A 12,963-nucleotide genomic window follows, 5' to 3' on the forward strand; every position below is an offset into this window, starting at 1 on the left:
GAAAGAAAAAGAAAAAGAAAGGGAAAGGGAAAATCACTTTCAATTGTAACTGTACTCTTACCAAGTAACCGGGATTTGTCTCAAATGAAAAGTATTCATAAATAATTCATTCATCACCCCTGAAAATCATGACTCGTCTCGGTTTGATGATCCTGGAGATGACGGTTTGGTCTCCAGTTGAGAGACGACGTGGTCCTTGAAGGGCTCGGGGATGGTCATGAATGGTGGGATATTGTCTACCTTGAAATCAAACTGTTAAAGAATATTCAGTGGAAAAAGAAAAGAAAGGAACTGAATGGGTTTAAGAGTGTTGTATGTTGTCAGAGGATTCTTGACTAGTATAGACTAAGTATTGATAGACGGTATGAACGAACCAAGGAACAGAAACGGATTGAAGAATATTCTAAACAAAGTTTTTTAATTAATTTTAGGGAAGAATATTCAACAAGCAAGATAGAAAGAATAATGGAAATCACCCGCACAGAGGATGTGTTGCTGTTGCGAACTCCATAATTTGCATACGTCGTCCAAGGAAGCCCAAGAGTTTGGAAGCTCCACAGCCTGACGACTTCACTCCGATCCTTATTATCCTCTTTGGCTGGAACAAGGCAATTCGCCTCGGGGTTCGAGAACCTTTTGCCTTTCTCCTAGGAGCTTTCCATTCAATCACCTAATTGAGAAGTTCCTTGGATTGAAACTTTTTTTTTTATTTTTATTTTTGTCCAATTTCTTTTAAATCAAATCAATTTCTTCTCCCTTCTGTATTTTCCCCCCCCACTATTTCCGCACGTCCTTCCCTCCCCCCCTCTACTTACTACTTCTCTCACATCCCACCACCTTTTTTCTTTTAATCTCTCCATACCCCCCCTCTCCTCTTGTGTTTTCTCTTTCTCTTTCACCTTCTTTTTATACATTAAACTGGTCAATTCATACACACATACAACATGGCCAACACTCCTCACGGTGGTGTCCTGAAGGACCTTCTTGCTCGCGATGCTCCCCGCCACGACCAGTTGGAGGCGGAGGCGGAGAGCCTGCCCGCAATCGTTCTCTCCGAGCGCCAGCTGTGTGATCTTGAACTGATCATGAACGGTGGCTTCAGTCCTCTTGAGGGTATGTTCCCAATCGCAAAATGGTGTTTTTTCTTGGTTGTATTGCGACAACGCTTGGCAGATGGCGGGGCGTTGAAAGTTGACTTGGTGGCTGACTCCGATATCTCCTCGCAGGCTTTATGAACCAGAAGGATTTTGACGGGTATGCTGCGCTCTCCCGATTCGCACCGAGAAAACCAATTGTAGTTCAATGATCTCGAAAATGAGACTTGGCAATTGTCTGGGGAAAAACATTATTATAATTGAAGCCACACGCTGCCAAGACAATCCGCTAACGTATTGCGCCTGGTTAGTGTCTGTGAGAACTGCCGTCTTGCCGATGGCAACCTTTTCTCCATGCCCATTACCCTCGATGCCTCCCAACAGGTCATCAGCGAGCTTAAGCTGCAGGCTGGCTCTCGCGTCACTCTCCGCGACTTCCGTGATGACCGTAACCTGGCCATCCTGACCATCGACGATATCTACCGTGCTGACAAGTGAGTGCTGCCGTCTTGCCGTGGAGCGCGGTTTCGCATGCGATCAAGTAATGCAGATGACTGACGATTGTATTCCACTGGTTTAGGGAGAAGGAAGCCAAGCTGGTCTTTGGCGGTGATCCTGAGCACCCTGCCGTCAAGTACCTCAACACCAAGGTTGAGGAGTTCTACATTGGTGGAAAGATCGAAGCTGTCAACAAGCTGAACCACTACGACTATGTCGCTCTGCGCTGTACGTTTTGTTGCCGGCGTGAATAGATGCCTGGATATTGAGTGCTAACACGTTTTAGACACCCCCGCAGAGCTGCGCATCCACTTCGACAAGCTCGGCTGGTCCCGAGTTGTCGCTTTCCAGACCAGGTACTTTCATCCAGCGTTAATGGCGATCCCTGTGCGAACTTGTGCTAACGGTCAACTGCAGAAACCCTATGCACAGAGCTCACCGTGAGCTGACCGTTCGTGCGGCTCGTGCTCGCCAGGCTAACGTCCTGATCCACCCCGTTGTCGGTCTCACCAAGCCCGGTGACATTGACCACTTCACCCGTGTCCGTGCTTACCAGGCCCTCCTGCCCCGCTACCCCAACGGAATGGCCGTCCTTGGTCTGCTCGGCCTCGCCATGCGTATGGGTGGTCCCCGTGAGGCCATCTGGCACGCCATCATCCGTAAGAACCACGGTGCTACCCACTTCATCGTTGGCCGTGACCACGCCGGTCCTGGTAAGAACTCCAAGGGTCAGGAGTTCTACGGCCCCTACGACGCTCAGCACGCTGTCGAGAAGTACAAGGACGAGCTGGGTATTGAGGTCGTCGAGTTCCAGCAGGTCACCTACCTGCCGGACACCGATGAGTACAAGCCTAAGGATGAGGTTCCTGCCGGTGTGAAGACTCTGGATATCTCCGGTACCGAGCTGCGCAACCGCCTCCGCACTGGTGCCCACATCCCCGAGTGGTTCTCTTACCCCGAAGTTGTTAAGATCCTGCGTGAATCCAGCCCTCCTCGCCACACTCAGGGTTTCACCGTCTTCCTGACTGGTTACATGAACTCCGGCAAGGACGCCATCGCTCGTGCTCTGCAGGTCACCCTGAACCAGCAGGGTGGTCGTGCCGTCTCTCTCCTTCTCGGTGACACTGTCCGCCACGAGCTCTCTTCCGAGCTGGGCTTCAGCCGTGAGGACCGCCACACCAACATTCAGCGTATCGCCTTCGTTGCTAGCGAGCTGACCAAGGCCGGTGCTGCTGTCATCGCTGCCCCCATTGCCCCCTACGAGCACTCTCGGAAGGCCGCTCGTGAGGCCGTGTCCCAGCACGGTTCCTTCTTCCTGGTCCACGTCAACACCCCCTTGGAGTACTGTGAGAAGACCGACAAGCGCGGTATCTACGCCAAGGCCCGTGCCGGCGAGATCAAGGGCTTCACTGGTGTTGATGACCCTTATGAGGCTCCTGAGAACGCTCACCTCACTGTCGATCTCTCCAAGCAGACCGTTCGCAGCATTGTCCACGAGATCATCCTCATGCTTGAGACTGAGGGTTTCTTTGACCGCGCTTAGAGTTAGGGTGTTTTGGAATGGGCTTTTTGTGTAATGAATTTTAAAGTGATTTTGAACTAAGTGTTGAAAGATATCATAGAACGTTTTTGCTTTAATGGATTATCTTTGATTCCCACTGATACTTGAAGTTTTGGAGGACTTGCCTATGTTGGTGTGAGTAAACGTTTCGCTGGCATGATAGCGATCGGTCCGTACGTCTTGATAGCGTAGGAAGAAATGACTACTCTATACATTGATATAATATGTAAATCTTCCTGAGTAAAATATTTCCATAATATTTTGTTGCTGTTGCTCTTAACATCTGCGCAATCCTTCATCCGCGGGTAAAAATCTATTGCAAACCATGCAAACAGACTTCCCAATTTCCTCCAACCACAGAAAAGCGGAATTGACCGTCTTCGAGCTCACCAACACAATCCAAAGCATCAGAGATGCTACCTCCTCGCCTTCCAAGTCGGATATCGGGGGCCATCCGGCCAACCCGGATACCAGGTCACCATAGTCTACGACATCCCTCCCGTGCATTCACGCAAAAGTCCCGACTCGAACTCGTAACCCCCCCGTACGTCAGGCCACAGCTACCCTTCCTCTCTCCATTGGCGAGCAGTCGGCCAGTGCCGCCATTGTCGATTCACCTCCGACAGCATTTCGCACGATTGATCTCGACCGAGAGTCGCGAACATTACAAACAGCGTCTTTACCGCGGTCTCCGGATCGGTCTGTCGTTCTATGCTATTCTGGTCTTGTTCCAGGTGATCAAGCTGGGCGTTTATCAAGAAGAAATCGAACATCAATGGCCTACGCCGCCAGAGTGGTCGTGGAAGAGTCGGTGGTGCTTGCGTTCTGCGCAGGCTCTTCAGCACCCAGAGGATATCGGCAAGCTGATGACCAATTGGCCCATGGTTGCGGGGTATTTGAAGGAATTGCTGGAGCGGTTGGAAGATCCGGCTGGTGAAGGAAAGGGCATTGTTGAGCAAGGGGATGGCGGCTTTTTGGTTGAGGGTGTTGGGAAGACCGGATTTGATGTGTCTAGCAAGAGTGAACCGTGGCGGAGAGGATACTTCCAGGCGCTTATGGGTGCTGCGAAAGCGGCGGAGAATCTTGAGGGTTGGTTGACGGATCGGAAGCAGCGTATCTCTGCGCCGGCTGAATACGTTGTTGGTCCTTCGAACCCTCGCCCGAAGCCTATGCCTGCGGGTCAGAAGAAGGTGCCGCAGGAGGAGGATTGCGAGCAGGCTTCTCCGAGCCCCGAGGTCTTTTACATGAAGATCCTGACTACGCGTGGATTCGATACTCGGCAGAAGCTCGATGCTGCCCTCGCTTATGCGGATTGGTTGGATTATAAGGGTTTGCAGGATACTGCGAGCGACATGTACAAATGGGCCATGGACATTGCTGCCTCGGGGTCACTGGTTGACGCTGGGAAGGTGGTGGATATGAAAACGGGAGTTCTCAAAAATGATGGCAAGTCCTTGCCATCGGAAAATATACTGCGTGTCTCGACCGCGCTTGCGGTTTATCATGCCCGACATGACAACCTTCCCACCGCTCTCTCCATCTTTACCTCCGTTCTGAAGGCCCGCCGTTCTCTACCGCCGCCACCTCCTGGCACAATTATGCCGAAACTCCCATCTCTACACAAATCCAAGGACCCATTCCGTTACCTCTTTGACTCGATTAAGATCATGCTAGTCCCCGTTGAATACCCTGCACCTCTCCCATCTGGAAATGAACCGCCGCTCCGAACTGCCACCTCCGCCTGCGACGAGGCAGGGCTCATGACTTACATTGGCGAGATTATCTACGCATCATCCTCGAAAGAAACAGGCCTTGCCTGGACCCGCGACGCAGTTGACACAGCCGAAGCCACCATGCTCGAGTTAGGTGAATCCGACCGTATCCCCCGCCACCGCTGCGCCGAGTGCCTCCGCGTCGGCCTGGAGAACTGGAAGACGATGGTCTCCCGACTTGTCGCCAAGGCCGAAAAAGCAGAGCAAGAGAGCATCCAGAAGTCTGGGCGCTCCTGGTTCGGCGGCCAGAAGCAGATCGAAGCCAAGTCCGTGGAACGCAAGAGATGGGAAGCTGAGAATTTGATCCTTGACGATCGAATCCGGCGACTTTGGCCGATGATTGACGGGGAGTCCGGGCTTGAGGGCATTGCGCCCAATAGTTCATTGTTTGTATGATGTTTTATTTTGAGTGAGAAATTCTTGTCTTCTTCGAAGGGGCGATTATACCAGGAGTTTGGGGGCGAGATTGGCATCTTTTGGTCTTGTCGGTTCACACACAAAATGCCTGTATATTTACTGAACATATTTGCATAAGTCATACGACGTTGTATGTCACTCATAATAGATTCTTTTCCCGATTTCTGCGCCTTCGGATTAATACCTCAATGGAGGGAAGTACAGCTGCATGCTGCGCTGCATGGAAGCGACCAAGACGACGTGGTATGACCATTACTAGTAGGTGCTTAACTAACTGCATCATATCGTTAGTGCCTTGTTTTCGATACCTAGTAAGCGTATCGCCATAACATTGCGTGCTCAAACAATCTAGAGACATCATCGTAACAATAAATTAGTTACGGAGTACTCCGTAGGGCATATCGGATTGTTCTCCGAAGGGATAAATAGACGCATGAAATCCATTTTCCATTACCCAACAAGTTTCTTATTATTGCATCTATCCTCGCTTATAACCCCTCTTTCACCCTCGCTTAATAGGAAGGAAATGAAGAGAAAAATTACCCTGCATTGAACCATGAAAAGAGAAGTCCAATTGAATGGCGGTGTTCCAACAGTGCAGAAGTGGGTCAAAACATTTACTGTGTATGTCGCGATCTACACGTTCAATGAGCCGTGATGCGTCGCCTTATTGGCTTCTCGCTATCAACTGTTGCATCCCGATGGAGCTCCACATGCAACCCCAACCCCAATGGGAGAGATGAGAGGTTACCTATCATCCGGAGTAGCCGGCAAGGTTGAAATGCCTAACATTGATACTGTGTACTAGTATTATTACCACGGCTGCTTTGGGGTTGGTCCACAGTCGGATCCCCGTCGGGGTATGCATCTGAGCTATCCACATTTGCCTTCCTGATCGAGGAAAGGATTGGCCCCATCCTTGAAACCCATGAAAGCTTCCCAATGCTTGTCTGTCGCTTGTCCTTGGGGACAAGCTTCTCCACCCTGGTGATTGGTTTCTGCCTGGTTTCTCGCCGTTTAAAAAGAGCACGAGGGATCACACACACCCCCTGTCGATAGATCCTGAGGTTGTGTCTACGGGTTCCCTTGCTCAACTTAGCACAGCCTATCTACGATGCGTGCGACAACGGCTATCGCTTCTCTTTTGCTGGTCGGCTCTGCCGTCAGTTTGGAGAATCCTCATCGCAAAGCTAAGGCTGTTCAGCGAACCCATCACCACAAGGCAGTGTTGCCTCGGGCAGTCCCAGTGGCTCGGGATGATGATTACAAGTACTTGACCAACAAGACTGAGAGTTAGTATTTAACAGTCTTAGAATAGTTGAGTTAATAATGCTGATGTGTTCGTGTGCTGTGTAGGGTTCCTTGTCAATGGCACTGGCATCCCAGAAGTGGACTTTGATGTCGGAGAATCTTACGCAGGCCTCTTGCCCAACTCGCCCGCTGGGAACTCCAGCCTCTTCTTCTGGTTCTTCCCTTCTCAGAACCCGAAGGCGCAGGACGAGGTATGTTTTCACTGTCCACGAAACAGAGTAGCCGTAGTCCATTCAATCTAACAAACTTCTAGATCACAATCTGGCTGAATGGCGGACCAGGATGCAGTTCCCTCGATGGATTGTTGCAGGAAAATGGCCCCTTTCTTTGGCTTCCTGGAACTTACAAGCCTGCCCGAAACCCTTACTCGTGGACCAACCTGACGAATGTGGTGTATATCGATCAGCCGGCCGGAACGGGCTTCTCCCCTGGTCCGTCTACCGTGGATGACGAGGAGGGCGTTGCTGCCCAGTTTAAGAGCTGGTTCAAGCACTTTGTTGACACATTTGGCCTGCACGGCCATAAGGTGTATCTAACCGGTGAGAGTTATGCCGGGCAATACATTCCGTACATCGCTTCGGCAATGTTGGATGAGGAAGATGAGAAGTACTTCAATGTGAAGGGTATCCAGATCAACGACCCTTCAATTAACGACGACTCGGTGATGATTTATGGTACGTTTTGCATGTCGCTTTGACACCCGGCTGATGCTTATTCTGACAATACTACAGCCCCGGCTGTTAGGCATCTAAACCATTATACAAATGTCTTCGCTTTGAACGACACTTTCCTGGCAGATGTCAACTCCCGTGCGGACAAGTGTGGCTTCAACAAGTTCCTGGATGAAGCATTGACTTACCCGCCACCAAAAAACTTCCCTGTTCTTCCGAAGATCAACTCGGAGTGCGCTATCTGGGACGACATTGTCGCGGCTGCTTACGATGTCAACCCTTGCTTCAACTTCTACCACTTAACAGACTACTGTCCCTATCTCTGGAGCGAGATGGGCTTCCCTTCTCTTGCAGGCGGACCTAACAACTACTTCAACCGCACTGACGTCCAAAAGGCCCTTCACGTCCCTCGCACGGATTACTCTGTTTGCGGAGAAACTACGATCTTCAAGAATGGCGATCAATCACCTCCCAGTGCCCTGGGCCCCCTCCCCAGCGTGATTGAGCGGACGAACAACACAATCATTGGTCACGGCTGGCTTGATTACCTCCTTTTCCTGAATGGATCATTGGTGACGATTCAGAACATGACTTGGAACGGTGCCCAAGGGTTCCAGAAGCCTCCTGTCGAACCTCTTTATGTCCCTTACCATTATGGTCTGGCGGAGCTCGCCAATGGCAATGCCCCCGAGCCATTCACCCTGATCGCTGGTGCAGGACTTCTAGGCACAGCTCACACTGAACGTGGGTTGACTTTCTCCAGTGTTTACCTGGCTGGTCATGGTAAGTCGAAAATCAATATAAGTTGTTGATAATTGTCCTAAATTATGGTGCTGACAATGAGCGTAGAAATTCCCCAGTATGTGCCCGGCGCCGCATACCGCCAGCTGGAGTTCTTGCTTGGGCGCATTGAGAACCTGCAGCAGCGGGGAGGGTACACTGCCTAGATGTATGAGCTTTACCCGGAATAGACCACTTCGATGTGTATATACAAGAGCCGAGGTATATAGGAAGTCTTTTAATAGCACATTTAGACGGGAAACAAAAGCAACTTCGACATTGAATCTCTTGAGATTCAACGTTCATCTCACTCATTGCAAAAATTCATAACGAACTGTGCAAGTAAGGCTGCGTACCTTCCCTCGAATCCTAGAATAAAGTAGATCCCTCGGCCCGACGAAAATTGGAAGTTGCAACGCGGCGTATTTTGGAGTAGAGACTTGGAGGCTCAACAGGCACAATTGACTGAGCTTCGGCTTTGTTTATAGCAACGTAGAACGATCCAACTATATCGTTGGCACCACTGATTGCTAGCAAGTGATGTCTTTTGTACGCAGTATATAAGGTCATTGTTCTACCCGGCTCGCGGTTCATAATCGGATTAGCTGGGTGGTAATGGGTGGACTCCGCGCCCATTCTGTTGATAGCGGAAATATGCAATTTGGCGAAAATTGGGAGCTTTCGACGCTTTGCGACGGTTAACCGTCGATATGCAGTATGGTCAAGAAGAGCGCGAGTGACATTTTGATTCATTGTGTGTTTGTGGCTCACGGTGCTGTGCAGGTGGCCTTGTGTGGATGCCAGATGTAAAGAGTCCTTCAACTGGCCGCTAGAGAAGATTGTTCCTGGACTGACTGTGAATGCATTATAATGGTCGCTTAAACTGCCACTGTCCATTATCTTGGTCAGATCTAGTGGGCTGACCTGTGTATGCTCATCGCATCCAAACTGCGTCGTGAGCCTGAAAGACAGACCGGCGTTTGTGGCCTCGCGGACCATCCAAACCAGCGGGATGTGGCTGAGACTCCAAGTCTCATCGGAGTCTAGTGGTACGAGGCCTCCGATGTCCTTTTGAAGTTAGTACCAGAAAAAAAAAGAAAAGAAAAAGTGTTCATAGACAAACAGAACACTCACAGCATGACTACCTGGAAACCAGACTTGCTTTATACCTTTCATACGTAGTCCATCGCCGAACTCTTCATTCAGGAGAACCGGACGTAATTCAGGCTGGCATTCATCTATTGAGACCGCGTGGCAGATAGTACTGGCTGATTTCGAAATTTCCGTGCCTGTAAAGATTCGTTCCCCTTCTCTACCGAGATATTTGGATTTGACAACGACAGTATCGAATAAACCAAGAAATGGGATCCTGTTGGTTGGCTTGCTGAGCTTTTCCCGAAAAGTTTTCATTCGAAAATATCTCTCTCTCTCCTCCCACATTTCATCAACATCGGCTCTCAGCGCATAGTAATTCCAGGCTTGGTAGATGTCCCAGGCATCCAGAAAGCCCCCGTTGTTATCAGGTAAGATTCCAGTATAGTCGACCATTCTTGCGAGTGCTTGAGCTATGTAAGCCCCACTAGAAAAGCCGAAAAGAAATATCTCATCTCCAACGTTGTAGTGATCTACGAGCCACTGTTGGAAGTAGTGTTAGTGCTTCGGTATCTTTTAGTCTCAGAAGTTAACTTACACTATATCCATCACCCATACATGCTTTAAAGTCATCAGGACGGCTGAAGTTAGCTCTTTGGTAGTGACAAAGCTGGGAGCCGTTTGTGCCATAAAGCATGTTATGAATTTTCTCGATGTTAGATTGATGATTCGCTCCATGCTTATGGTTCCCTCCATCGAAACATAGGATTAGCTTTTTCGGGCGCTCTCCTGACTGCGATAACTCTTTGCGGAGACGGAATTCTGTATAGCGATAAGGTTTACGCTCATGCAGCAAAGAGCTCCCTCCCTCGCCAATGGATGTCTTCATCACATAGATCGTTTGTGCCTTGGCATGACGTATTCTCCACAGAGGAATTCTGCAGAACCGCGAGTTATATCTCATATATTGCAACTGCCCGCCATGGCTGGACAGCAGATATATCCCCACAAGTGTTATGTAACCTTTTGAGGTATCCTGACACTCAAGTACAAGTACATCTTTTATTAGTAGGTTGTGGTATAGGGGTAAATGTAGCCTTATACCCCGGTTAGTTACCGAGAACGGAGCAGAATCCTTCTTTGAAAAGTAAAAAGGTATGATATCTCCAGAATGCTTGAAATCAGCAGGTGATCGTGCAAGAAGACCAGTTGCAGATCGATCTGATGATTCGCGTGGTTCCCATGCGAAAAGTGTCTGGTCGGCTGACTCCTTCATAATCTCTTCCTGCAGTCTTATAAAAGACTTCTCTCCCTCTCCATAGAGCAATGGCATGTTAACGTGGAATATCCCCATGAGGCAGTAGGCTGTATCCTCAACACGTGTCGTCTTTCTCCCTGAAGCCCATGACATTCGCCTGGCAATACTGAAATCGGACAACTGTGCTGAGCCTCTCAGTATCGATTCGTCTATGCTGGTGATACTATGTATCAAGGTACACCAAGATTCCCTGGATCCTATCTCACTCCAGTCATTTGCAAGAAAACGCACGTCCGATGGAGCAATGAGCTCTTGAAGGGTCCAGCCTCGTTTGAAGTATTCACTGTTTCTAACTTTGGTTGATATATCAAATTGATCATCTTCCAGAGAGACATCGCGTAGGTAAGCATAACACCGTTCCGCCGATTCGTACCATCTGAACATCGAGTTGATTGCCTCGGACAGCTCAGCGCTGCTGTCTTTGTTGATACAACAGGTGTCAATCCAGGCATACTCGAAGCCATCCTGGTTGGCTACTTTACAGATGTTCTCCACTTTTCGGTAGCCCTCCGTACCATGGTTCCGGCTGAGGAGGATGTCTTGGAACGTAACTTCTTCCTTACCCCATCGGTGCGAGAGAACTGCATAAGGCGGGATTTCATCTGCGAATTCTTCAAGCTGTAACCGCTCTGTGTGAATGAGACGCATTGTTGATGACAGTGCAGAGCATGGCAGAGGAAGAGAGGCTGGGCTTATTGTTTACGGGGACATATCGTCTAGTCTCTTTGGGGTATGGTTGCCTGACCATGTGACGTGGCAGACTACGGCGGACTAAATCTAGCTTACGGTCAACTTGTTTTTACATGAAGCCGTTTAGACTGTTCAACCTACTAAGGTACTCCAACGGTTCAAACTAGTCATGCCGCTGGGGGGATTCAAACTTAGTAAAATTTCCAGGTTGACCAGAAGCTGGATTTAGTCTGCCGTACCCTTAGCTCCTCTCGCTATCACTCTAAGTGTGAATACAGCTCCACCTTCAAACTAATAAGGGCTGCCAGCGCAGGTTGTCGACCAAGTAATAGTAATGGGAACATACCAAGACGCGATCATCTGTTGCCCCACCTCTATATCCAAATCCCCCATATTCCCCCTCCCCCCAACACCCACAAAAGCTTCCCCTAACTCCCCTTGAGTCTACTGGGTTGTCATAATACCGTCGACCTCAACTGCTTTTACATGCTCGTGCGTCTCGAGTGTCGTTATCGCGTCATCATCAAAAGTCACCCTGTGAGAAGAGGACGGTTAGCTTATTATCTTAGAGCACGGACTGAGGACACCCACGAAAAGCCTTTGATGATCTTATACTCGTGTCCTATTCTACCACCCTGATCTATGGCATGTTGTTTTGTCCTGGTTAAGATACCCATCAATTAGCCAATATTTTATGGCATCAGTATATGAGATTTACGCTTGAACTTCTTCAGCCGATGCGTCCTCCTTGCACGTAACCTGCCAGAGTTGAAGAATGTTAGGATAGCGAACAAAAATTTGTTTTCAGCGGCTGTATCGAAGTTGGAGACTTACAATGTATGTAGGCATATTGTTCCAGATATGGATAGTCCTAAGTGAGAAGATGAATTTGCGAGGGTATAACGTTGGTGGAGGATGAAGTCGGGCGTGGTGGGGTAATGTGGGGGGGGGGGGGGGGGGGGGGTTGGAGGGGGATCCCTTTTATACAGTCATGACTATAGTTCTGCCGCAATTGAAGAGCGGCGAGCCTAAATAGGTCTCGCGTATTCCGGATCTATTTTCTGGGAACTAAGTCAATAAGATTGTGGTAGTTATAACTGACTAGGTAATTTTTCTATATAATAGTGTTATGGCTTTTTAGTATAGCTGTCCACATCATGCATGGCAATCCTGTATGAAATACCCCTTTTCTGTTTTGTTCCCCTGCAACGCAGGGTTTAGCTACTAATCATCAGTTCTCAACCAGGACCGTTAACAGACGGTATCTCCGTTGTACCGACATGAATACCAAACATGATACCATTTGCATCAGTCTAACAGATTGCCCGTAACTCAGCAGGCTAGTTCGGGAGTCCTCTCCAATAGAAGGGTTTATAATCACCTTTACATTAACATCCATAAAAGGCTCTATACATATGTGACACGGGCTGCTAGTATCTACGTCATGTGGCATTCCCCGCACTGATGGCAAGATATTATAGCGATATGCCAATCCCTGCCGTAAAATAACACAACTTCTAAACTTTTACCCATCGCTGCCTGGATAGTATATCATTTATCGTAACCTGAAACCTCTTCCCTTTCCACATATCCGATAAAAGTGCCACAGACCAGCAGAGAATTGAGCAAAATCAATTTATAAATATGCCAATATTGTCAGGCGAAGGAGCTCGGAGAGCAAAAGAAAAGATGGGTACAGGACTGCTATCTTAGTAGATTTCCGGCAATTTAAATATTGGATAGGTAATATCTTCAGGAA

General features: G+C 48.9%; 5 protein-coding genes across 5 annotated transcripts; 3 read left to right on the forward strand and 2 right to left on the reverse strand.

The window, feature by feature from the left end:
* Positions 1 to 775: 775 nt before the first annotated feature.
* On the forward strand, positions 776 to 3,394 carry sC (sulfate adenylyltransferase). The gene is made up of 6 exons (XM_032067262.1): positions 776 to 1,113; positions 1,227 to 1,254; positions 1,406 to 1,588; positions 1,675 to 1,820; positions 1,879 to 1,948; positions 2,010 to 3,394. The coding sequence occupies exons 1-6, from the start codon at positions 945 to 947 to the stop codon at positions 3,133 to 3,135; spliced, it is 1,722 nt and encodes a 573-aa protein (XP_031926694.1). The 5' UTR covers positions 776 to 944; the 3' UTR covers positions 3,136 to 3,394.
* Positions 3,395 to 3,546: 152 nt separating this feature from the next.
* BDV27DRAFT_129709 (uncharacterized protein) lies at positions 3,547 to 5,513 on the forward strand. Its single transcript, XM_032067263.1, has one exon. The coding sequence runs from the start codon at positions 3,567 to 3,569 to the stop codon at positions 5,319 to 5,321; it is 1,755 nt and encodes a 584-aa protein (XP_031926695.1). The 5' UTR covers positions 3,547 to 3,566; the 3' UTR covers positions 5,322 to 5,513.
* Positions 5,514 to 6,303: 790 nt separating this feature from the next.
* cpdS (putative serine carboxypeptidase (CpdS)) lies at positions 6,304 to 8,372 on the forward strand. The gene is made up of 5 exons (XM_032076877.1): positions 6,304 to 6,634; positions 6,699 to 6,844; positions 6,907 to 7,327; positions 7,385 to 8,107; positions 8,174 to 8,372. The coding sequence occupies exons 1-5, from the start codon at positions 6,457 to 6,459 to the stop codon at positions 8,269 to 8,271; spliced, it is 1,566 nt and encodes a 521-aa protein (XP_031926696.1). The 5' UTR covers positions 6,304 to 6,456; the 3' UTR covers positions 8,272 to 8,372.
* A 101-nt stretch (positions 8,373 to 8,473) lies between these two features.
* On the reverse strand, positions 8,474 to 11,162 carry BDV27DRAFT_145991 (uncharacterized protein; the record flags this gene model as incomplete). Its single annotated transcript, XM_032070497.1, has 3 exons — positions 8,474 to 9,172; positions 9,239 to 9,739; positions 9,795 to 11,162. The coding sequence occupies 3 exons, from the start codon at positions 11,160 to 11,162 to the stop codon at positions 8,474 to 8,476; spliced, it is 2,568 nt and encodes an 855-aa protein (XP_031926697.1).
* Positions 11,163 to 11,284: 122 nt separating this feature from the next.
* BDV27DRAFT_129712 (uncharacterized protein) lies at positions 11,285 to 12,135 on the reverse strand. Its single transcript, XM_032067264.1, has 4 exons — positions 12,039 to 12,135; positions 11,923 to 11,963; positions 11,796 to 11,864; positions 11,285 to 11,739 (listed from the first exon to the last, which is right to left on the reverse strand). Exons 1-4 carry the CDS (start codon positions 12,051 to 12,053, stop codon positions 11,649 to 11,651), a joined length of 216 nt encoding a protein of 71 aa, XP_031926698.1. The 5' UTR covers positions 12,054 to 12,135; the 3' UTR covers positions 11,285 to 11,648.
* Positions 12,136 to 12,963: the final 828 nt, after the last annotated feature.

This window comes from Aspergillus caelatus, assembly GCF_009193585.1.
Source record: "Aspergillus caelatus strain CBS 763.97 unplaced genomic scaffold BDV27scaffold_109, whole genome shotgun sequence".
In the NCBI taxonomy this organism is placed as follows: Eukaryota; Fungi; Ascomycota; class Eurotiomycetes; order Eurotiales; family Aspergillaceae; genus Aspergillus; species Aspergillus caelatus.